The sequence below is a fragment of the Rhopalosiphum padi genome, chromosome 2 (assembly GCF_020882245.1).
Source record: "Rhopalosiphum padi isolate XX-2018 chromosome 2, ASM2088224v1, whole genome shotgun sequence".
NCBI lineage: Eukaryota > Metazoa > Arthropoda > Insecta > Hemiptera > Aphididae > Rhopalosiphum > Rhopalosiphum padi.
The window spans coordinates 80,339,580-80,358,527 of NC_083598.1; the positions used below are offsets into that span (position 1 = coordinate 80,339,580).

Here is an 18,948-nt window from a genome sequence, read left to right on the forward strand (position 1 = left end):
CCAATCTCCCTGTGATAAAACATGTGTTATTCCTTTTTGTTTTCATTTTTTTATTTTATTGCGTCAAGTAAAGAAAATCGTTAATATCCCTCCGTTCACTTGTCACAACTGATAAAACACATTAAGTTGATACAAGTATAATGTATATCCTCGTAATTCGTACCGAAATCGTTTAACGTTAAATATCTATAATCTTACTGAACAGGACGTAGGAGGTACCTACTATTTGTAACTGAATTGATTGACAATTTGGAGAAAACCATTGAATACTGTACAATTGACGCTAAGATATAAGTTAAGGTACGTTTTATAATTCTGTGTAATGTATTATGTACAATAACGTTACACTTTTAGTGTTCCTAGTCACTTTAATCTCTAAAGATACTCTAGAGTCTGTACGAGTTACCTGCTTAGTTTATTATTTTCTATAGGTATACAAATACATTGTGCCTAATATTAATATTTAAATACATTTAATCTACATAATGTACCTAGTTCTATTTATACAAAATTACCAATTTTAATTTAATTATACCTTTTGTTTTTTTAGTAAACCAATAGATTATTGTATTGACATAGTTATATATTTGTTAATATTGTTTACATTTGTCAATAATTTGTTGATTTATTTCTCGTATGAAATATATCTATTTAATATTTTCTTTTTAAGATTTCTAATGTGAAGTCAACTAATGGGTTATTTATACAATTAACAAATTCTATACTTCATTAATAAGTTATTGAATAAAACTATAGATAATTATATTATTTGTAAATTAAAAACAATATTATAATATTTTATTATATAATAGTTTAATTAAACATATTCTTAGATATTTACAATTTTACTATACATCAACCACATATACATATTTCATTTAAATTTAGTTAATGTAAGTGTGTTTCATTTACTGTTTTGGGGGTATAAACTTAAACAAATTTATAAATCTATTTATGTTGAGAAAATTGTAATTAACCATCAACCTACATAAAAAGAAATTTATCATACAAGACAGTTTATGTAGGTTGGTCATATCCAAATAAGCAAACCTGTTTAGAACCTCTCACTCTATCTACTGAATCTTTACATTGTACATTTCAAAGAATACTTAAGTTTTTATCAATCTACTTATATTAATTTTGTTAAAAGTTTTTGCAGTGTCTTAACTTCTAAAATAATTACATAGATAATCACAGTTAGTGCTTATATTTTACTAAATATAATTTGAGACTATAATAATTTTTGTGTATTAAATACTTATATGAGTTAGAGATTTTTATTCATGTTTGTAATTATCTTTATCATTCATTTTTATTATTTTGTACTTAAATAAATAATAAAATTAATATAATTTTGTGTAAAACAAGATTTATTAGTCAATAAGACTTTTTTAATAAAAAATTTAAATATGATTATATTTAAATACAATGCATCTATAGGTATTGTGTTTAAATATAAATTACATAATTTAAATTTATTTTTATTTTTAGCGCATTAATGAATCAAAAAATAAACTATTGACTTTAAATTTCATATTGTTCTGAAAAACTTTATGGAAAAATGACTACCGAGGAAGATACATCATATACAAAGTTACCCATTGAGGAAAGATGTGTACACAAAGTAACTATTTATATTAATTTATATAATATTTTATGTAACTAATTTTTTTACTGTTTGAATATTATTAATTATTAAGTCAAAATCACATACATTTATAGCTGCCCATAACATTATACAAGATGTTTTTAATTCATTTTATATATTACCTAATTACAATTATCTTAAAACATACTAAATGTAAATTATTTTATTTAGTTATGGAAAGCCAGAATAAGTGGTTATGAAGAAGCTATTAAATTATTCGGACAATTAGATGAAAAAGCTCCTGAATGGAACAAATTTACAGGAATAGTAAAGAAATTTGTTATTGATAGCAATGCAGTTGCACAGGAAAAAGGTCTTGAAGCCACATTAGTTTTTGTGGAAAATTCTGCTACTGCTGGACGGTTAGTTAGCTTAAAATTGTATTTTAAATTTCATTGTGTTTCTCATTAGTTTTTTTATAGTACGGTGGGTGATGTCATGACTGGTTTAATAACAAAATGTTATGGTGCACCAAAAGCAAAAACTAAGGATATTGCTATACAAATAACATTAATGTTTATTGAAATTGAAAAGCAAGATATTGTAATAGAAGAATTGGTTAAAGGAATGGATCATAAATTTCCTAAAATTGTTTCAACTTGCATTAAAGCTGCAACCCAGGCAATAAAGTAAGTATATACTAATAAAAAAAACATTGAACCATAAAACTTTTAAATTACAAACCTATGTTAATTCTTATTAATAAAAACAATGAATAAAATAATTAGTGATTATAAATATTATAGTTTTTTTAAATGTGTCATATTTTATAAATCATAGAGAATACGGATCAAAAGTTTTAAATATTAAGCCTCTACTGAAAAAATTACAATCAATTCTTGAAGATAGAGATAAAAGTGTTAGAGATGAAGCAAAATTGTTGGCTATAGAAATCTATTCTTGGATTGGTCCTACACCTGTTAAAGCTAATTTGGCTAATCTAAAACCTCTACAAGTAAAAATACCTAGGTTGCATGTTGTACAATTTTATTAAAATAAATATTTAAATTAGATTCAAGAGTTAGAAGCAGAATTTGAAAAAATAAATGGTGATAAACCACGACCCACCCGATTCTTACGTTCTCAACAAGAACAAGCTGCTAAAATGGAAGAAGTAGCTGCTGCTAATGGAGGTAAGCAAAAAAAAATAATTACAAGTGAATTAATAAAATTAATAAAAAAATTAAACAACAGATATAATATTGGAAGAAGGCACTGATGTAGTTGATGATCCAGAAGAACATATTGATCCAGTTAACATACTTAGTCAACTCAGTAAAGATTTCTATGAAAAGATTGAAGCAAAAAAATGGCAAGAACGTAAAGAAGCCATAGATACGCTAGAAGGAATATTGTCTAAAGCTCCTAAATTAGAAAGTGGAGAATATGGAGATTTGGTCAGAGCCTTAAAGAAAGTAAGAAACCAAAATATTATAAAGAAATTGGATTTAAATTTTCTAAAAACTATCAAAAATTGAAAAAAAAAATTTGACTGAAATTAATAATAATAATATTTTTATTTATTTGAAACTTTTTTTTTATAAGAAATCTATTGAAAAAAAAGGGATGATTTTTATCAGTGAACTACATTGTATGACAATATAGCACTATACTATTAATTATACGGTGTAAAATAAAGATTATGTTAAATTTTATATTAAGCTATTTAATTTTATACCTGTTAAATTGTGAGCATAACATTAGATCTAATACAGTTACCTTAGATAATATTTTGACCTAAAAACTGTAAAATTTCATTTTTAAAGTATCTGTTATCTGAATCAAATTATATATACTCAGTCCAGCGAGAGAATGCGCCAACCAAAATCAGTTTTTCTGCACATTCCCCAAAAATACGCAGCCATGAGCGAATCAGTTTTGGTAGCATGGTGACATGGGGGGTTGCGTAGAATCGGCACATTCTCTTGCTGAACAGACTATAAATAATCTATAATATAAAAAAAAAATGCATTCAATTGAAATCTTGGCTCTCATTATTTATCTGTATTAATACTCTGTACGCCGAAAGACCAGATAACTTAGCGTATCTGACTGATGGAAATACGGATGGGTCTTAACCCTCAAGTGTTGTAGTAGAGAAAAACGACAAATTTTCATCCATCATGCAAACTTATCTTATCATGAATACTAATTGTCCTATGCAATTAAAACAATAAATATTAAATTAGTATAATATTATAATTAATATATGTTTATATATTTTTATGTATACTAATTTTGATTTTTCTATAGATTATTACAAAAGATTCTAATGTAATAATAGTTGGTATTGCTGCAAAGTGTATGGCAATGTTAGCTAATGGATTAAAAAAACGATTTGAAACTTATGCTTCTGCTTGTATACCAGCATTGTTGGAAAAATTTAAAGAAAAAAAACAAAATGTTGTATTGCCACTTCGAGATGCTGTTGATGCCATATATTTAAGTGTAAATTAAATTTGATAACAGTTATAATTTGATATAAGTAATAATTTTTAATTATTTTAGATGACACTTGAATCTATTCATGAAGATATTTTGACTGCAATAGACAATAAAAATCCATCAGTAAAAGCTGAATCAGTTTCATTTTTAACTCGCTGCTTTTCAAAATGTACACCAACAATTTTAAACAAAAAATATTTAAAAATTTTCACCACAGCATTAATAAAAACATTAAATGAATCAGGTAATTTTTTTTTATCATAAGTGTTATTTTTAATTAATCATATTTTAAGTCAAGCCTTAAAAAACTAATTATTTTATGTATTTAATATAATATTTTTTAAACAACTAAATTAATCATACATAACATAATCTTATTTTTAAGCGTATTACAAATTAAAAATTATGATGGGTTTACTTGTTAGTTGTTTTAATGTGAGTTGTAGTACTTATTTTTACACAATTGCTAAATTTATTTTGATAAATTACCATATATTTATTTTATTTAGATAAATTACAAAATTTGTATCTTAATACCATCATAAAAAATTATTTATCTGAGCACAGTACTGATTTAGTACACTTACTACATAATTCATTTACACTTAATTATTAAAGTACGTTTTTAATAATTTTTCAAATTTCTAACCACTGATAAAAGAAAAAATATTGTACTGCATTATTTGTTATAGCACTGGTATAATGAAAGGAGCTACTTTTTGGAAGTAACCCCCTCCCTTACCACTGTAGAAAATTAAAATTAGCTGCCAACCTGTAAAAATACAAATAAATCTAAGGGCTTCATAACAATTAGGATTCTTTTACTAGATCAATTAAAAAAATTGTAAATTATTTGATACTTGTTAACAAGTTTACTTTAGTATTTTTTTTTTTTAAAAGATAAAAACAAAGCACAAAATGAAAAATAGATATAGATAAATTTTATTGCCCTGTAGTGGTAAAGGAAACTTCTAAATCGTGGACTGCTTTTAGTATTAGTGTGCTCAATCTAGTGTTTATCCATCTTGATGTTTCTGATAGATCAAGCTAACTTTATTAATTATTTGTATTATTATTATTTTTTCTCTTTGGTAGATCAAAAATTCATTATTTAATTGAAATAATATATTGTTAACATTATACTAAACAAAAAATGTTTAGATCTACAAAATGTACTTTTTGATTGGTAATCAGTTTCAACAACTTGAGCTAGCACAGAAACAGCACAAAATGCTTCTTGACCAGATGGTATTATTTCACTAGTAGGCAAATTAAAACCATTGATACCAGTATCTCTTAATTCTAATGCAAATACATATCTTATATTTGCTATACCTTTCATCCAATCCATTGATGTTCCTATAAAATTATTTTTTGCATTAATTATTAAGTTTAAAATTAATTGAATTTAAACCTGATGCTTTATATAACACTGTACTTGCTGGACCAACGGTATAAGTGTTTGAAGTTTTTTCAAATATTTTTAATGACATGGATGTAGCTATGTTTTGATGTTTATCATAGTCTTTTTTTAAATGATCTTTAGTGTATGCCCAAGGAAATACAATAGCTTGTCCGTATGAATGTAATGTTATAAATCCCTGTTCAACAAGGGGTTTTTATAAGTATTTACTTTACTTAATATATATTTTTATAGTATTTTATTGTGTGATGCTATAATGTACACAGTTTTATAATTTTTTTTTTAACTTTATTTTAAACCTACTGACTGATTGATATTACTCAGATTGGTTGTTTTTATATTGATTTACGTTTAATTATATAATGTTTAAAGTACCAATTATTTTTGATTTGATATGTTATTATTTTTTCATTTTTTCATAATATGTTATTTATACTATTTATACTACATTTAACGAATATTGTATCAACAATTACACTATTTAAAATACTATAACCTAGTATATATTAAATAAAGAAAAGGCGATGTATATTATACAAAATATTTATATAAAATTAATATAGTATAAAATATTATTATCATAGATAATATAATAAATCATTAAGTACAAATACTGAAAAATTAAATTAAATTAAAATAGTTTAATATTATTATTGTTTCAACATATATTAAATAAAACATTGAATTTGAGTTAAAAATCATGATTTCTAAAGTTCTTCAATTATCGTGTAAACTGACCTTTATTTTAGCTAAATTTTTATTAATAAACTGAATGATTGCTTTTATTTCTAATTCTGAATTCGGAGTTGTTCCTTGGTAATTTTCTGAGCAATAGTTTTCATCTGAGTTTATACTGTACCAATCATAATTCCAATTACGGTTCAAATCTATTCCTATACAATTTTTGTTAGATGTTTCAACACGATTTTTCCTCCATAGCCTATCATTTTCATATGAATATGTGTACCTAAGTATTAAATTTTAAATAATTTATGGTAAAATGACTAAATGCTTTTATTTGATTTTTTTTTAAATTCCTTAATATCCTACCCATCAGGATTTACAATTGGCATTAAGACAAAATGTATATTTTTCATATATATTGGTAAAGACTTTCTATTATGTATCAATTCATTTATTATGTATACTATTGATGAAATAGTTATCCATTCACGTGCATGAGTACCTATTAAAATATTTGAACATTTTGTAAAGAGCTAAAAATGGTTAGACAAATATACCTCCATCAATCCAAATAATATCACTGTTTGTTCGATTATTATCCGGTTTTATGTGTATTACCTTTAAAGGAGTTCCTTGTTTAGTGTATCCAATAGTTGAGACTTTGACAAATTTTTTTGTATTACAATTATCAATAAATTTATAAATATCATTTGTATGATAAAATTTATCAAATTTATTTGGTATGCACTGAAATATAAAATACTCAACACTGTATTTGATGATCGTAGTTAAAGACAGTTTATTATTTTTATCAATTAGCAGAAGGAGATAAACATATTCCTTGTAATTCAATTTTCATTTTGTAAAATAATTTGTATTTTTATGTATCTTTTGTAGGTTTTGTATAAAATTATTTATAATTTTTTGTCTTCCAATTTAAGGTACAATGATTATCAGGTACAAGTTAGTTAAAAAAAAAAAATTATATTGCGATACTAACTACATTTTTTTTCTACTTTTGTTATTTTAATAAAGACTGTGTTAAAAACATGTCGAAATGTGTAAAAGAAGTGTTTGGATATATGGTAGAATGTTTCTAAAAATCTTAGCTGCAATGTATCAACAGTCCTATCACTTTTTCAATGTTGGTTTTCCACATATTATAGATATTTAATTTATTTTTATTATGTATATGGAGATTATGATAGCATTTATTTTTTTATCGCTGTTAACAATAATAATCATGATCAAATAACAATTATTAACTAATGTTAAAGTTTTTTCTGGCTCTTGAAAATTATTTTCCAAATTATCTGGACCGCCATACAATTTAATTGCCACCCCCTGTCCTATATCATTATATTATGCACACATAGGGATGCATAAATACATAATATTGCCCATATTAAACATCATTATTTTATTAATTACTTTATCGATGTCTTTTATTGAGTCATATTTCATATTTTTATTTGTTGTGCTCGATAATAAATTATTATGATTAATATAATTTTTTTTTTTGTCTTGGCCAATGTTTTGTTCGTTTTCAATATGCTTCATATGAGTTAAACTGATTATATTCACTCCTACTGAATTCATAAGTATTTAAAATATAATATATTTTTTCTCTATTTTTAAGTTCCATAACTTACAGTCTTTTCTAATCATATTTTTGTGATTTTTTAAAACAAATTGATTTTTAGCTTTTTGATGATTTGTTAAGTTAATGTTTTGTGCTAAACAATATATATTAATTAAATACAGTATAACATTTAATAAAAATAAGTAATTCTTCATACTCGTTAGATTTTAACATTATACTTTATTATATCTGTTGATATATTCCCATAACAACATAATGTATAAAATAATTTTAATCTGTAATAATTAATTTAAATAAGTTATATCAGGTGATTAATCATTAATGCCTTAGCCATGTATTATATTGCTACCTCAGTATGTAGAAGCCTACCATTAAAGGTTATTCTTACATGAGATAGAGCTTATAAATTTTTATATTAATTGTGAGCATAAATAAAATTGTTTTTATTTATTCATTTACTAATTATTTTTATTTTACAGATCCAACTGTACGAGATAATTCTGCTGAAGCTCTTGGTACTGCATGGAAGGTTGTATCAGAAAAAAATATTCTTCCATTTTTGACTACTGTTGATGCAATAAAACTTGCTAAAGTAAGTAGAAATATCATAATATATATATTATAATTATTAATGGCTATTTTTTTTTTTTTAGATAAAAGAAGCATCAGAAAAAGCTGTAATAACTGCAAAACCAACTAATATTGTTAGAGAATCAAAACCTGCTGTTGTCTCATCTAATTTTGCAGAGAAAAAAGCAACAGCTACAATTAACAAAAACACTGTTATTAGAAGAACTCGCACAGCTGTTAATATTCCTAGTAAAACTGTTGCCAACAATAAGGTTAAAAAACCTATGAGTGCTCCTGGTATATATTTATTGAATTTAAAATTCAAAATATTGTAATATGCTTAATATTTTTTTATATTATCAGGAGGACGTAAACCTGTACAATCAAAATCTCTTCCTCCGATTGAAACTGAAAATGAAATTGGAGATGATGAATTAGAAGAACTGGCTTTAACATTTTGTTCTCCTGAAATTTTAAATGGTATGGTTGATGCCAATTGGAAAACTCGTTTGTCTAATGTTCAAGAATTTTCTCAAGTTTGTGATAATTATTTAAAAAAATATTTTTGTTTACTTTATAATTTCTTTTATTTCAGATAATTGATCAAATGGAATCATTGACAGTTAGTAGCCAAGTGTTAATAAAACTACTGAATAAGAAACCCGGTATTAAAGATAATAATGTACAAATACAAAAATTGAGACTTGAGTGTTTGAAAAAAGTCATTGAAAAGTTTCCTATAACTAGGTATTTATATCACTTATTTGTTTTATATTTTACTCTCGTTTCTAATTTATCTTTTCATTATTATTAAATTTATAGTACTGGTATGAATTGCTGTATTCAAGATGTTTCTTCCTTATTGGGTGATAATAAAAATGGTAATTTAGCTAGTCAAGTATTGACTACTCTTGCAGAATCAACTAGACTAGATTTGGTCTGTAATGCAGTGTTAGAATATGCATTTACTGTACAGAAAAATCCAAAAGTTCAGATTGATGCCCTGAATTGGCTTTCGGGTGCAATCTTAGAGTTTGGATTTATGTAAGTTTATTTTTATTTTTATTAATATTTAAAATATAAAATACATTTTAATTCATAAAATATATTACCATTGTAAATTAAAAAAAAATTTTTTTATCAAGATAATCATGTCTTACCTTGATAAAATAAATTATAGTAGTTATATTCAATTTTATACTACAGTTATTTATTTATTAAAAATATTATTTTAAATTTCATGCTATCAGGTCTGAATTGGAGTAAGTTATCATATTTATTTATTTATTTTAATCCTTACTCAACGTATATTTTACTATTAATTGTATTAGTTTGTATTTTTTTTTATGTTATTTGTTACTTTAATATATATGTTGTGATATCTACCATCATTTTGTAGAATAATTTTATGGTAATAGATAATTTATGTTGACAATGATGTGTTAAAATCAACAGAATCTTACACTATTTTTTTACTTTTGTATTTAATAGTTTGTTGGTAATATTTTAGAGAAACTTAGTTACAATTGGGAGTGAAATAAGACCATTTAAATATATATTCATGATAATATTATCATTATGTTTCATGTTCAATGTCTAATTTTGTTAAATGATATAATTTATAATACTAAAAACTTTATATATGTATTTATTTTGTTTATATTTTAGCATTGAACCTAAATCTGTGATGCAAAATGTCAAAAAAGCTGTGAGTGCTTCTAACCCCCAAGTTCGTTTGGCTGTTATCTCTCTTCTGGGTGTTATGTATCTTTATATGGGACCTCAATTAAGTTTATTTTTTGAAAATGAAAAACCAACATTAGTACAACAAATAAATGCGGAATTTGAAAAGGTAAATTTGGTTTTTATTTATTATATATTCTGTAAGAAATAATAATACATATAGTTTTTTTTTGTCTGTTAGCACCAAGGTGAAGCTCCGCCAAAGCCAACTCGTGGGAAAAAAATGGATGGATCTACTGAATCCATAGAAACCGCGAGTGATGAAGAAAAACCAGCTTATGAAGTTAACATACGAGACATTGTTCCAAGAGTTGATATATCTCCTCAAATAACTGATTCTTTGATTAATGAACTTTCAGATAAAGATTGGAAAGTAAGTAGTGTAAATATTATAATAAAATAAAATAAATTGTTTTAATTATATACATATATTTAGGTTCGTTCTGATGCTTTAACCAAACTGCAAAATATTGTTAATGAAGCCAAATTTATAACAAGCGAATTAGGTGAAGCTAGAAAAGCTTTACAAGACAGGTATAAACTACTATTTTATAAGTATTTAAAAATAATTATGATTCATATTAATTTATTTGACAATTATCTTTTAGAATAAGTGATTCAAATGCTCGTCTTGGTTCCAATGCAATTAACTTGGTAGAATTAATTTCAAAAGCTATGGGATCTTCTTTTAAAAACTATATAAAAGGTTATTTACCTGGTGTTTTAAATGCATTGGGTGACCCGAAGGTACTTTTTATTAACTTTTTACATATTCAAACACTTTTTAGAATAAATATTAAATAAAAATGATTGTATACATTATTTTAGACTTTTAAATGTCAAAGTGCTCGTCAATGTATGAATACATGGGCTGATGTATGCGGTTATCGTGAATTTTTCGGCGGTGATATACTCTTAGACGCGTTAAAAAATAATTCAGTAACGTTGCGTTCAGAGTTATGGACTTGGCTTGCAGAAAAGTTACCACTCAGTATGATTTTAATTATCAATATAGTTGAGCAAGTCTTAATTTAATTTTTAACTTTTATAGTCCCTTCTAAGTCAATTCCAGCTGACGAGTTGAAATGTTTGCTTTTGGTTCTTTACACAAGTCTTGAAGATAGAAATGCGAGTGTTCGTAGTGCTTCTGAAAAGGCTGTACTTGGTTTTATGATGCACTTAGGTTATGCTTCTATGTATGGAGCATGTGAAAAATTAAAGGTATAATTTTATTGTTTAAAAATATTAAAATATATCTAAATATTTTAATAAATTATTTGTTTTGTAGCCCATGTCTGTAAAGTTTTGTAGAGAAAAATTGGACAAAGAAAGACCAAATTTACCTGTTGTACCAATTGAAAAACCTAAAGTTGTAAAATCTGGTATTCCTGCTGGCTCTTCAGTTAAATCGGGAGGATCAAAGATACCTCCTCCTAAAGCTGCTCCTAAAGCTAACAAAGTTGGTTTAAACTTATAAAAATATTAGTTAACTTGTTATTCATGAATTTTTTTTATTAAGGAAAATGTGATTCCACGAGTAAGCACAGCTACTGGAAAAAAGAAAGAAGAAGTAGATAATGGCCCATTGTTCCAACGAAATAACTTAAAGCATCAGCGTGATATTGATGAACATAAATTAAAAGTAAATTTTTTTATATTATTATATATTTATAACAATTTATATTAAATGTATTTATCAGGATTAAATTTATAAATATATTTATATTCTTATTATCTAAATCATTAAACTTCAATAAAAATTAATGTTTTCAAAATATTGAAGTTTGATTCTAATATTTATTTTTGATTGAAGTTCTAAAATTAATATTATTCTTATTGGGTTTTGGACAGTGCTTAACTTAGTATAATACTTTTGTTTTAAGACCCTGTATGTCAAAATAATAAAAGTTTAAAAATAAAATAAAAACATTTATTATAGTTATATATCTAATAGTTTAGGTATCTGAATTATTAATTATTAGTGAATTATAATAATGTCAAAATATTGGTATGTTTAGTCATTGAAATGGAATTTTACTACTCCTCGAGAAGAATTTGTCGAACAACTTCGAGAACAAATGTTAACTGCTGGCATTAACAAAGTGTTGATTACAAACATGTTTCATTCAGATTTCAGATATCATCTTAAAGCAATTGAAACTCTTTCAGAGGTATTATGAAAATATCTATCCAATATATTCATGAATATACTAATTTTTTCCTAATTTTAAATTAGGATTTGAATACAGCAGATGACAACAATGGAGCATTAATTAGTAATCTTGATCTAATATTGAAATGGATGACCTTAAGATTTTTTGATACCAATCCATCAGTACTTTTAAAAGGTCTTGACTATTTACAACACATATTTGACATCTTAATGGCCCAAAAATACACTCTCCATGACACCGAAGCATCAAGTTTTGTGCCATATTTAGTAACAAAAGTGAGTAAAAGTTAAATTAAATATTAATTATAGGTAAATAAAAATTATAATTTTTTTTTATTTTCACACTTTTAGTTGGGTGACCCAAAAGATACAGTGAGAAGCAATGTTCGCGCCATATTAAAACAAATTGCATTCATATTCCCAAATACAAAAATGTTTCAATATATTATGGATGGTGTTAAATCAAAAAACTCAAGACAGCGTTCAGGTAATGTTTTTTAATCAACATCATGATGTGAATTTATACATTTAAAAAAAAAAGTATTTATATATTTTATATATCATAATATTCTTTGTACTTATAGAGTGTTTAGAACATTTGGCAACTATGATAGAAGATTATGGTACTTCAATTTGCCAACCTAGTGTTGCAGCTGCTTGCAAAGAAATTGCAAAAAGTATTGGAGATAGAGATAATTCTGTCCGAACAGCTGCACTAAATTGTTTTGTTGCTGCATTCTTTTTGCACGGAGAAGCACTGTTTAAATTTGTTGGCAATGTAAGAATACACTTATTGTGTTAAATATTATAATAACTAATAACTAATAAGTATTAAATGTGTATATAACAATTTGTCAATCTTATAAATTGTCAATAATCATTCAAAAAGAACTGTATTTATGTGATGCCAATTCAATAGTTTATTGATTATAACCAATTAAATTTTAAGATTGGATAGTAACAACAAAAATATATTTTTAATTTTTAATTTTTTGACTGTTATTCTCCTCATGGACTAAAATTTGAGGATTTTTTAGTTATTGTAATTACAAAATAATCTTAATACATTTTTACTATTTGTATAGATATCTGAAAAAGATATGGGCCTTCTGAGAGAACGATTAAAAAGAGCATCAAAGAATCGTGCTGTGCCAGTTGCTACAGTTCAGCCAACTATCAAAATGGTTGTACCTCCTGTTCAACAAGTTCCTGACACTGAGGATATTGTTGACGATGAATATAATTCTGACGAAGAAGAACACAATACTACATTTAATGTTTCACAAGAATCTAACCATACATCTAGTCCTCAAAGATATTCAAATGATTCACCTTCTAGATCTGCAAGTACTTTATCATATAGAATGGGAAACATACCTACTACCATAGAGCATTCGTCTGCATTACGGATGGGAATTAGGTAATTAAACTTTTTTAATTACGAATTGTTGATGCACTATCTCAATATCTCATGATTAGGTACATTAGTTAGCACTTATAAATAGTAAATATGTTCATACTAGAGTTGGAGAGATATAGTAACTAAAACTTCTTGATAGAAATACTCATATAAAATATTTTGTATTATTATTTGTATTTCTATTAGACGACCTGTTAGTGAAGTTTATGATGAACCTCAAGTAACACGTTATGGTCTCGATGAAAAGTTTATTAAAGAACTAGAGGCAGAAGAAATTTCAAAACCACAGTTAAAATTAAAATCATATAACTGGGATACAGATCAAGATGAAGTGAAATTCAGAAAAATGATTAAAGATCATACTCAGTATGTAACTATTTGTATATTAATATGTATAATAACATAAACTTAAATATTTTCTCGTTTTTAGATCTTTACCTGATAATATATCATCATCTAAACCATGTGTAAATGTGAGTCCATACAGTACTGCAACTATTACTAAAAGTCCTAAAACACCACCAGCGCCTACACCTGATCCTATTCAGCAGTTAATAAATCAAGTTACATCACAAAATATAGAGATTTCAAAAACTGCTCTAACAAGTCTCGATAAAATGCTTATGAGATCTGATGTAAGTCTATTTTAATTATTATATATTTAACATTTTTTAATTTTATTTATTAGTAGGGCTAGGAAAATGATGTACTAAAAACCTACAATAAAGGCATTAAAAAATTGCCAATGCTACAAAATATGTATTTTAACCAGCAAAATGCAACCAAAAAAGACTTGACAATGTAAAAGTTTAGCTGAAAAACATTTATAATATAAAAAAATAATTTATTAAACACATTTTTATATGTTTAAACAAATTAATTCTTAGAAAAACTAAATACAATTTAATAAATAATGAAAAAAGTAAATTAAAAACTGTTTTATTAATTTATAATTAATATGTACGTAAATGTTCTAAAGATGTCGAATATGCGTATAATTAACAAATACTAAAGAAAAAGCTAATAAACTGACACAAAAGTACCAAAAAGCATTTATATACAAATATCATAAGTAAGAAAAAGCAAAAACAAAATTGTATATTTGAACTCTGTGATCTATGAATCAAATTTTGATTTTTATTAGCTATGTACCTGGAGTACTGTGAAAGAAAATGCAAATGCTACAAAATCCTAGCTCTATTTATTAGTGTGGAATTAACTCTACAATTATAATATTTATATAAATTATAAATAATAACAAGAAATATAAAATATAAATAATAACAAGAAATATAAAATATAATATAATAACAATAGTCCATAATATATTTTTATTTTATTTTAGGACTAAGGTTGTGATTTTTGATGTGTTAGTCCAGCACTGTTTGGACACTGAATTGAGTAATTCTTCTTAGTTGTCTGTATGATAGTTGGCCACAGAACTTACATTTTGTAAAGCTGTTGCAATATTTTATATAGTCCTTTCTCTAAATGGTGGTTTTTGCTACATTTCATGGATCTGGATTAGTGTTTGCAATAATTTTGTATGTGATTGTATGATTGACTTGTTGTTGCATTGTGGGGACTAAGACAGTTTTTATGCAATGTTTTTAACATTAAATCACAGTATTTCCTTTGACCAAGACAACAGATATTTTTATACTCGCCATTCGAGGTGGAATAATGAAAGCTTTTATTTACAAATCTGTATAGACATTGATGGTACTGTAGGAATGTTTAGAAACTAGCGTTGGTTTCAATTATATGACCAATGATTACAGTAGCTTATAGTATGAGAAGTAGTGGACTTACAAGTAAACCCATTTATAGCTGGAATCTCAATGTTGTGTTTGATATAAGTGTATTTCATAAAAAGCTTTTGAGCTCAAACTCATTTAGTAAAAAAAAATATTTTAAATTTTTTTAAATGTAATTTGATGAATTTGATGCATTAGATAAAATACATTTATAGGGCTGAGGTATATGTGGTAAAACGCGCCCAGATTCCTCCCACATTAATGTATTAACTGGATAAATTGATAATTATAACCATAATAGTTACACCAAAATGATAAAGAAGCAAAAGCAAATGATGCTCGTTCATGTTGAACTTAATGTTTGAAAATTGAAATGATATACTTCAAATATTTAATTGAAACATACGTGTTAAGACGTATTATTTACCTCTTCTCTTTTGTTTGATACAGATGAGATCAAAGTTTTTAGAAGGAGGAAAAGTATTATCACTATTTTGTGCAATCATTAAACAATTTGATGTCTTATCTGAATCTCATGACATTGATGTCACCGTTGGGTATAAGAATATATTTAATATGTGTCTAAATGTAAGTATTATTTATTTTAATTTTTAAGTTATTATTAGACTCTAAAATAGTGAAATGGTAATCAATAAGCTCCAAGTTATTTAATTACTTAAATGCTTAAATGTGAGAATACTTGCTAGGTATTCAATTTTCATTTTCATTCCATCAATTCTTAGTTCATTTTTACTTGAATTATGTATCCACTAGTTATATTGAATTCATTGATATATATATAAAAAATTTTAGTTGTACAAATATCAAGAATTTACCTTAATACTGAATGAACAAATTGTGCGTGATTTACTTTCAAAACTATTGTATCTACTAAGTATGAAGGGTCCAGAGAACAGTACAGATACTCAACTTTTTGGACGATGTGTGAACAGTCTTATTATGAATGTTTTGGAACGATCTGCTCATACACCAGTCACATGGTAAGCATTTTTTCTAAACTAATGTAGATATTATACTAAATCAAACTTATAATTTCACAGCGCTTTGTTGGCAATGCTTTATGACACCGTTAAATGTCCTCAAAACTCATCCAATCATTATAAAGAATTGGTAATGAAATGTATATGGAAAATTGTTAAAGATTTTCAAGAGTGGGGTGATGAACTATGCTACGAGCGGGTGCTTGCACACATACACAGATTCTTAAAGGTAATTCAACTATATACATTTTTTTTTTCATTTTCTAATAAGTTGTCATTTGAATGTATTAATTAGGAGTTTGATTCAAAACACTGGAAAAAACAACCATCTGACACCCCACTAAGAACATGTAAAACTGTTCTTCACACTATGGTAAAAATACGCAGTGATAAAGTATTAGAAAGTTTAGCTAGTCCAGAATTCCCAAAAGATTCAGAAATGGTTGTTTACATACATAAGCTTTTAAGGGTAATTATGATAATTATTAGTTATAAATATTTACTTTGGTCATCATTCATCACATAATTTATTACATTTATTTAATCTAAATTTAATATATGTGTAGCATTTGAACAGTGAACCTAGACCTGAAAGTAGTAAACGAAAACATCGAACACCATACGACGAACTATCTGATATATTCCAACTAATAGGTCAACATGAAAACACCGACGAAGTGAGTTAATGAAACAATTATAATATAGTATGTTAGAAATGAACGATTTATAAGTAGTATACGCTGTGTGACAGAATAATATTTGTATACAAGTCCTAAAACTCTTTATTTTGAGTATAGTATGTGAATTTTTTTATTAGGGCATACAGCAGTTGCATAGATTCAAAATAAAGCATCCAAATATAGACATAGAACCACATATTTCTAAGACTACAAAATATTTTCAAGATTATATTCATCGTAAACTGTCAGCAATTGAAGACAATTTAAAAAGCTGTTTAGTCGAACCCAATGGTAATATTATTGAATTTTTTCTTTCTAGCTTAATTAACATTTTGTTTACACTTATGTATCCGTCTATGCTTATTTTGTAGGAAATAGTGACAGCCTAAAGCCAATCACATCTATGCCCATACGTAAACCTGAATCTGCAACTGCAAGTGAAGCTGATGGTTTCATGAAACGGTTGCAAATATTGAAAATGAAAGCATCCAGAGAAGAAACATACAGTGCATCAAACGGAGAATGTAACGGAAACAATCGACTAGAAGAGGACTCACAAGACGAAGATCTACCAATGCTCAACACAAGTCGTTCTCCACGCAAATAAAATTTTATTCCATTTATATAGTATTATTTTCTAACAAGTGCTCTGATATAGGTCAAATCGGTATGCCCAAATCCTTTCACTACTCCTACCAAGACTGAAAACCCAAAATGTGTAATGTAATTTGTTTCTTTGATTTTTTTTTTTATATTTGCTTTAATATTATAATAGAAAACATCAAAATTTGTGTACGAGCCTTTTTTTTTGTGAACGAAGAAGCTAATTGTGTTGCAAACAAATTAATAAAAAAAATAATGTGTAATTTATTATAATTTTTAATATTATATTTTACTATTTTAGTGGATTTTAACAGATTTTATTTTTTATTAATATATAGGTACTTAACACATGAAATAATATTTACATTTTAGTATTTTAGACTTGTCAAATATTAATTTTAATATTATAATCATAATTATTACTCTTATTTTTGATTAAAATTAATTTTAATGATCAAACATTTTTGTTTTTATGGCATTTTCCACTTCAGCTACAAAATGTGGAAAACCTACATCAGTAACAGTTTTGATTATAGCATCTTCAAAGTGAGCTCTTTCTGATATTAATTTCTGGATGTCCGTCACTTTGATATCATTTTTCCTCAATGTTTCGATGCAATCCATTGCTGATGGTTCATCGCTAAAGCTCAGAACCCATTTACCGTGGTGACATGAATCAAATGATAAAATTCCCAAATGAAGTGTCGAGTGCATGACGTATGTTTCAGGCGTGAGGTATATGAATTCATTTACTTTGTCTGCAAAGATGTTCAGTGAGTGGTTAAGAAAACCTACTCTCATTGGTGTAGAGGTAGTGTGCTTGCTGTTTGAAAAACAATTGATAATCCAAGTTTTATCGTATTTCACTTGTTCAGACTTCAAAAAAATAAAAAAAACAGTAAACAGTCTTCTGATATAAAAATACAAAATTACCATAAAATTTCTTACCATTCTTTACTATCTATTAGTGAATCTTCTTCTGTGACAAAAGTATTGATGGAAATTGTGTAAGCTTAAATAGTTGTAACTTTTTCACTATTTACTGACAGCCGACAGGTAACAAATGATGAACAAACTAAGTACTTACTATTTAGTAATGCTATAAATCACGGTCTTATATACGTATATAAGACCGTGCTATAAATATAAAATTGTTTTGTATGAAGAAAATATATTAAGTTTTTTTTTTCATGGAATA

At 25.8% G+C, this 18,948-nt stretch overlaps 3 protein-coding genes across 3 annotated transcripts; 1 reads left to right on the plus strand and 2 right to left on the minus strand.

The window, feature by feature from the left end:
- Positions 1–94: 94 nt before the first annotated feature.
- Positions 95–18,055, plus strand: LOC132919966 (protein mini spindles). The gene is made up of 36 exons (XM_060981931.1): positions 95–300; positions 1,492–1,624; positions 1,820–2,010; positions 2,071–2,277; positions 2,429–2,603; positions 2,661–2,781; positions 2,843–3,063; positions 3,902–4,096; positions 4,157–4,337; positions 8,283–8,395; positions 8,457–8,670; positions 8,737–8,909; positions 8,969–9,120; positions 9,196–9,417; positions 10,042–10,225; positions 10,298–10,489; positions 10,553–10,650; positions 10,725–10,863; positions 10,945–11,107; positions 11,168–11,337; positions 11,405–11,575; positions 11,636–11,758; positions 12,135–12,287; positions 12,353–12,565; positions 12,641–12,776; positions 12,874–13,067; positions 13,375–13,709; positions 13,896–14,075; positions 14,140–14,344; positions 15,917–16,054; positions 16,280–16,467; positions 16,528–16,696; positions 16,763–16,936; positions 17,034–17,144; positions 17,285–17,438; positions 17,519–18,055. Exons 2-36 carry the CDS (start codon positions 1,562–1,564, stop codon positions 17,752–17,754), a joined length of 6,054 nt encoding a protein of 2,017 aa, XP_060837914.1. The 5' UTR covers positions 95–300; positions 1,492–1,561; the 3' UTR covers positions 17,755–18,055.
- On the minus strand, positions 5,205–6,767 carry LOC132921193 (carboxypeptidase B-like). Its single transcript, XM_060984064.1, has 5 exons — positions 6,758–6,767; positions 6,567–6,702; positions 6,255–6,483; positions 5,508–5,694; positions 5,205–5,452 (listed from the first exon to the last, which is right to left on the minus strand). The coding sequence occupies exons 2-5, from the start codon at positions 6,611–6,613 to the stop codon at positions 5,205–5,207; spliced, it is 711 nt and encodes a 236-aa protein (XP_060840047.1). The 5' UTR covers positions 6,614–6,702; positions 6,758–6,767.
- On the minus strand, positions 17,991–18,945 carry LOC132919971 (uncharacterized). Its single transcript, XM_060981940.1, has 2 exons — positions 18,699–18,945; positions 17,991–18,626 (listed from the first exon to the last, which is right to left on the minus strand). The coding sequence occupies exons 1-2, from the start codon at positions 18,699–18,701 to the stop codon at positions 18,198–18,200; spliced, it is 432 nt and encodes a 143-aa protein (XP_060837923.1). The 5' UTR covers positions 18,702–18,945; the 3' UTR covers positions 17,991–18,197.
- Between the last annotated feature and the right edge of the window lie 3 nt (positions 18,946–18,948).

Bases quoted from the DNA above. Each gene is read 5' to 3' on its own strand.
- LOC132919966 (XM_060981931.1), top strand. From the start codon at position 1,562: ATGACTACCGAGGAAGATACATCATATACAAAGTTACCCATTGAGGAA. The intron at 16,697-16,762 runs GTAATTCAACTA...TGTATTAATTAG, and splicing joins ACATACACAGATTCTTAAAG to GAGTTTGATTCAAAACACTG. The intron at 17,439-17,518 runs GTAATATTATTG...CTTATTTTGTAG, and splicing joins CTGTTTAGTCGAACCCAATG to GAAATAGTGACAGCCTAAAG.
- LOC132921193 (XM_060984064.1), bottom strand. From the start codon at position 6,613: ATGAAAAATATACATTTTGTCTTAATGCCAATTGTAAATCCTGATGG. The intron at 6,484-6,566 runs GTAGGATATTAA...TTTAATACTTAG, and splicing joins CCAATTGTAAATCCTGATGG to GTACACATATTCATATGAAA. The intron at 5,695-6,254 runs GTCAGTTTACAC...CTTGTTGAACAG, and splicing joins AAAATTTAGCTAAAATAAAG to GGATTTATAACATTACATTC.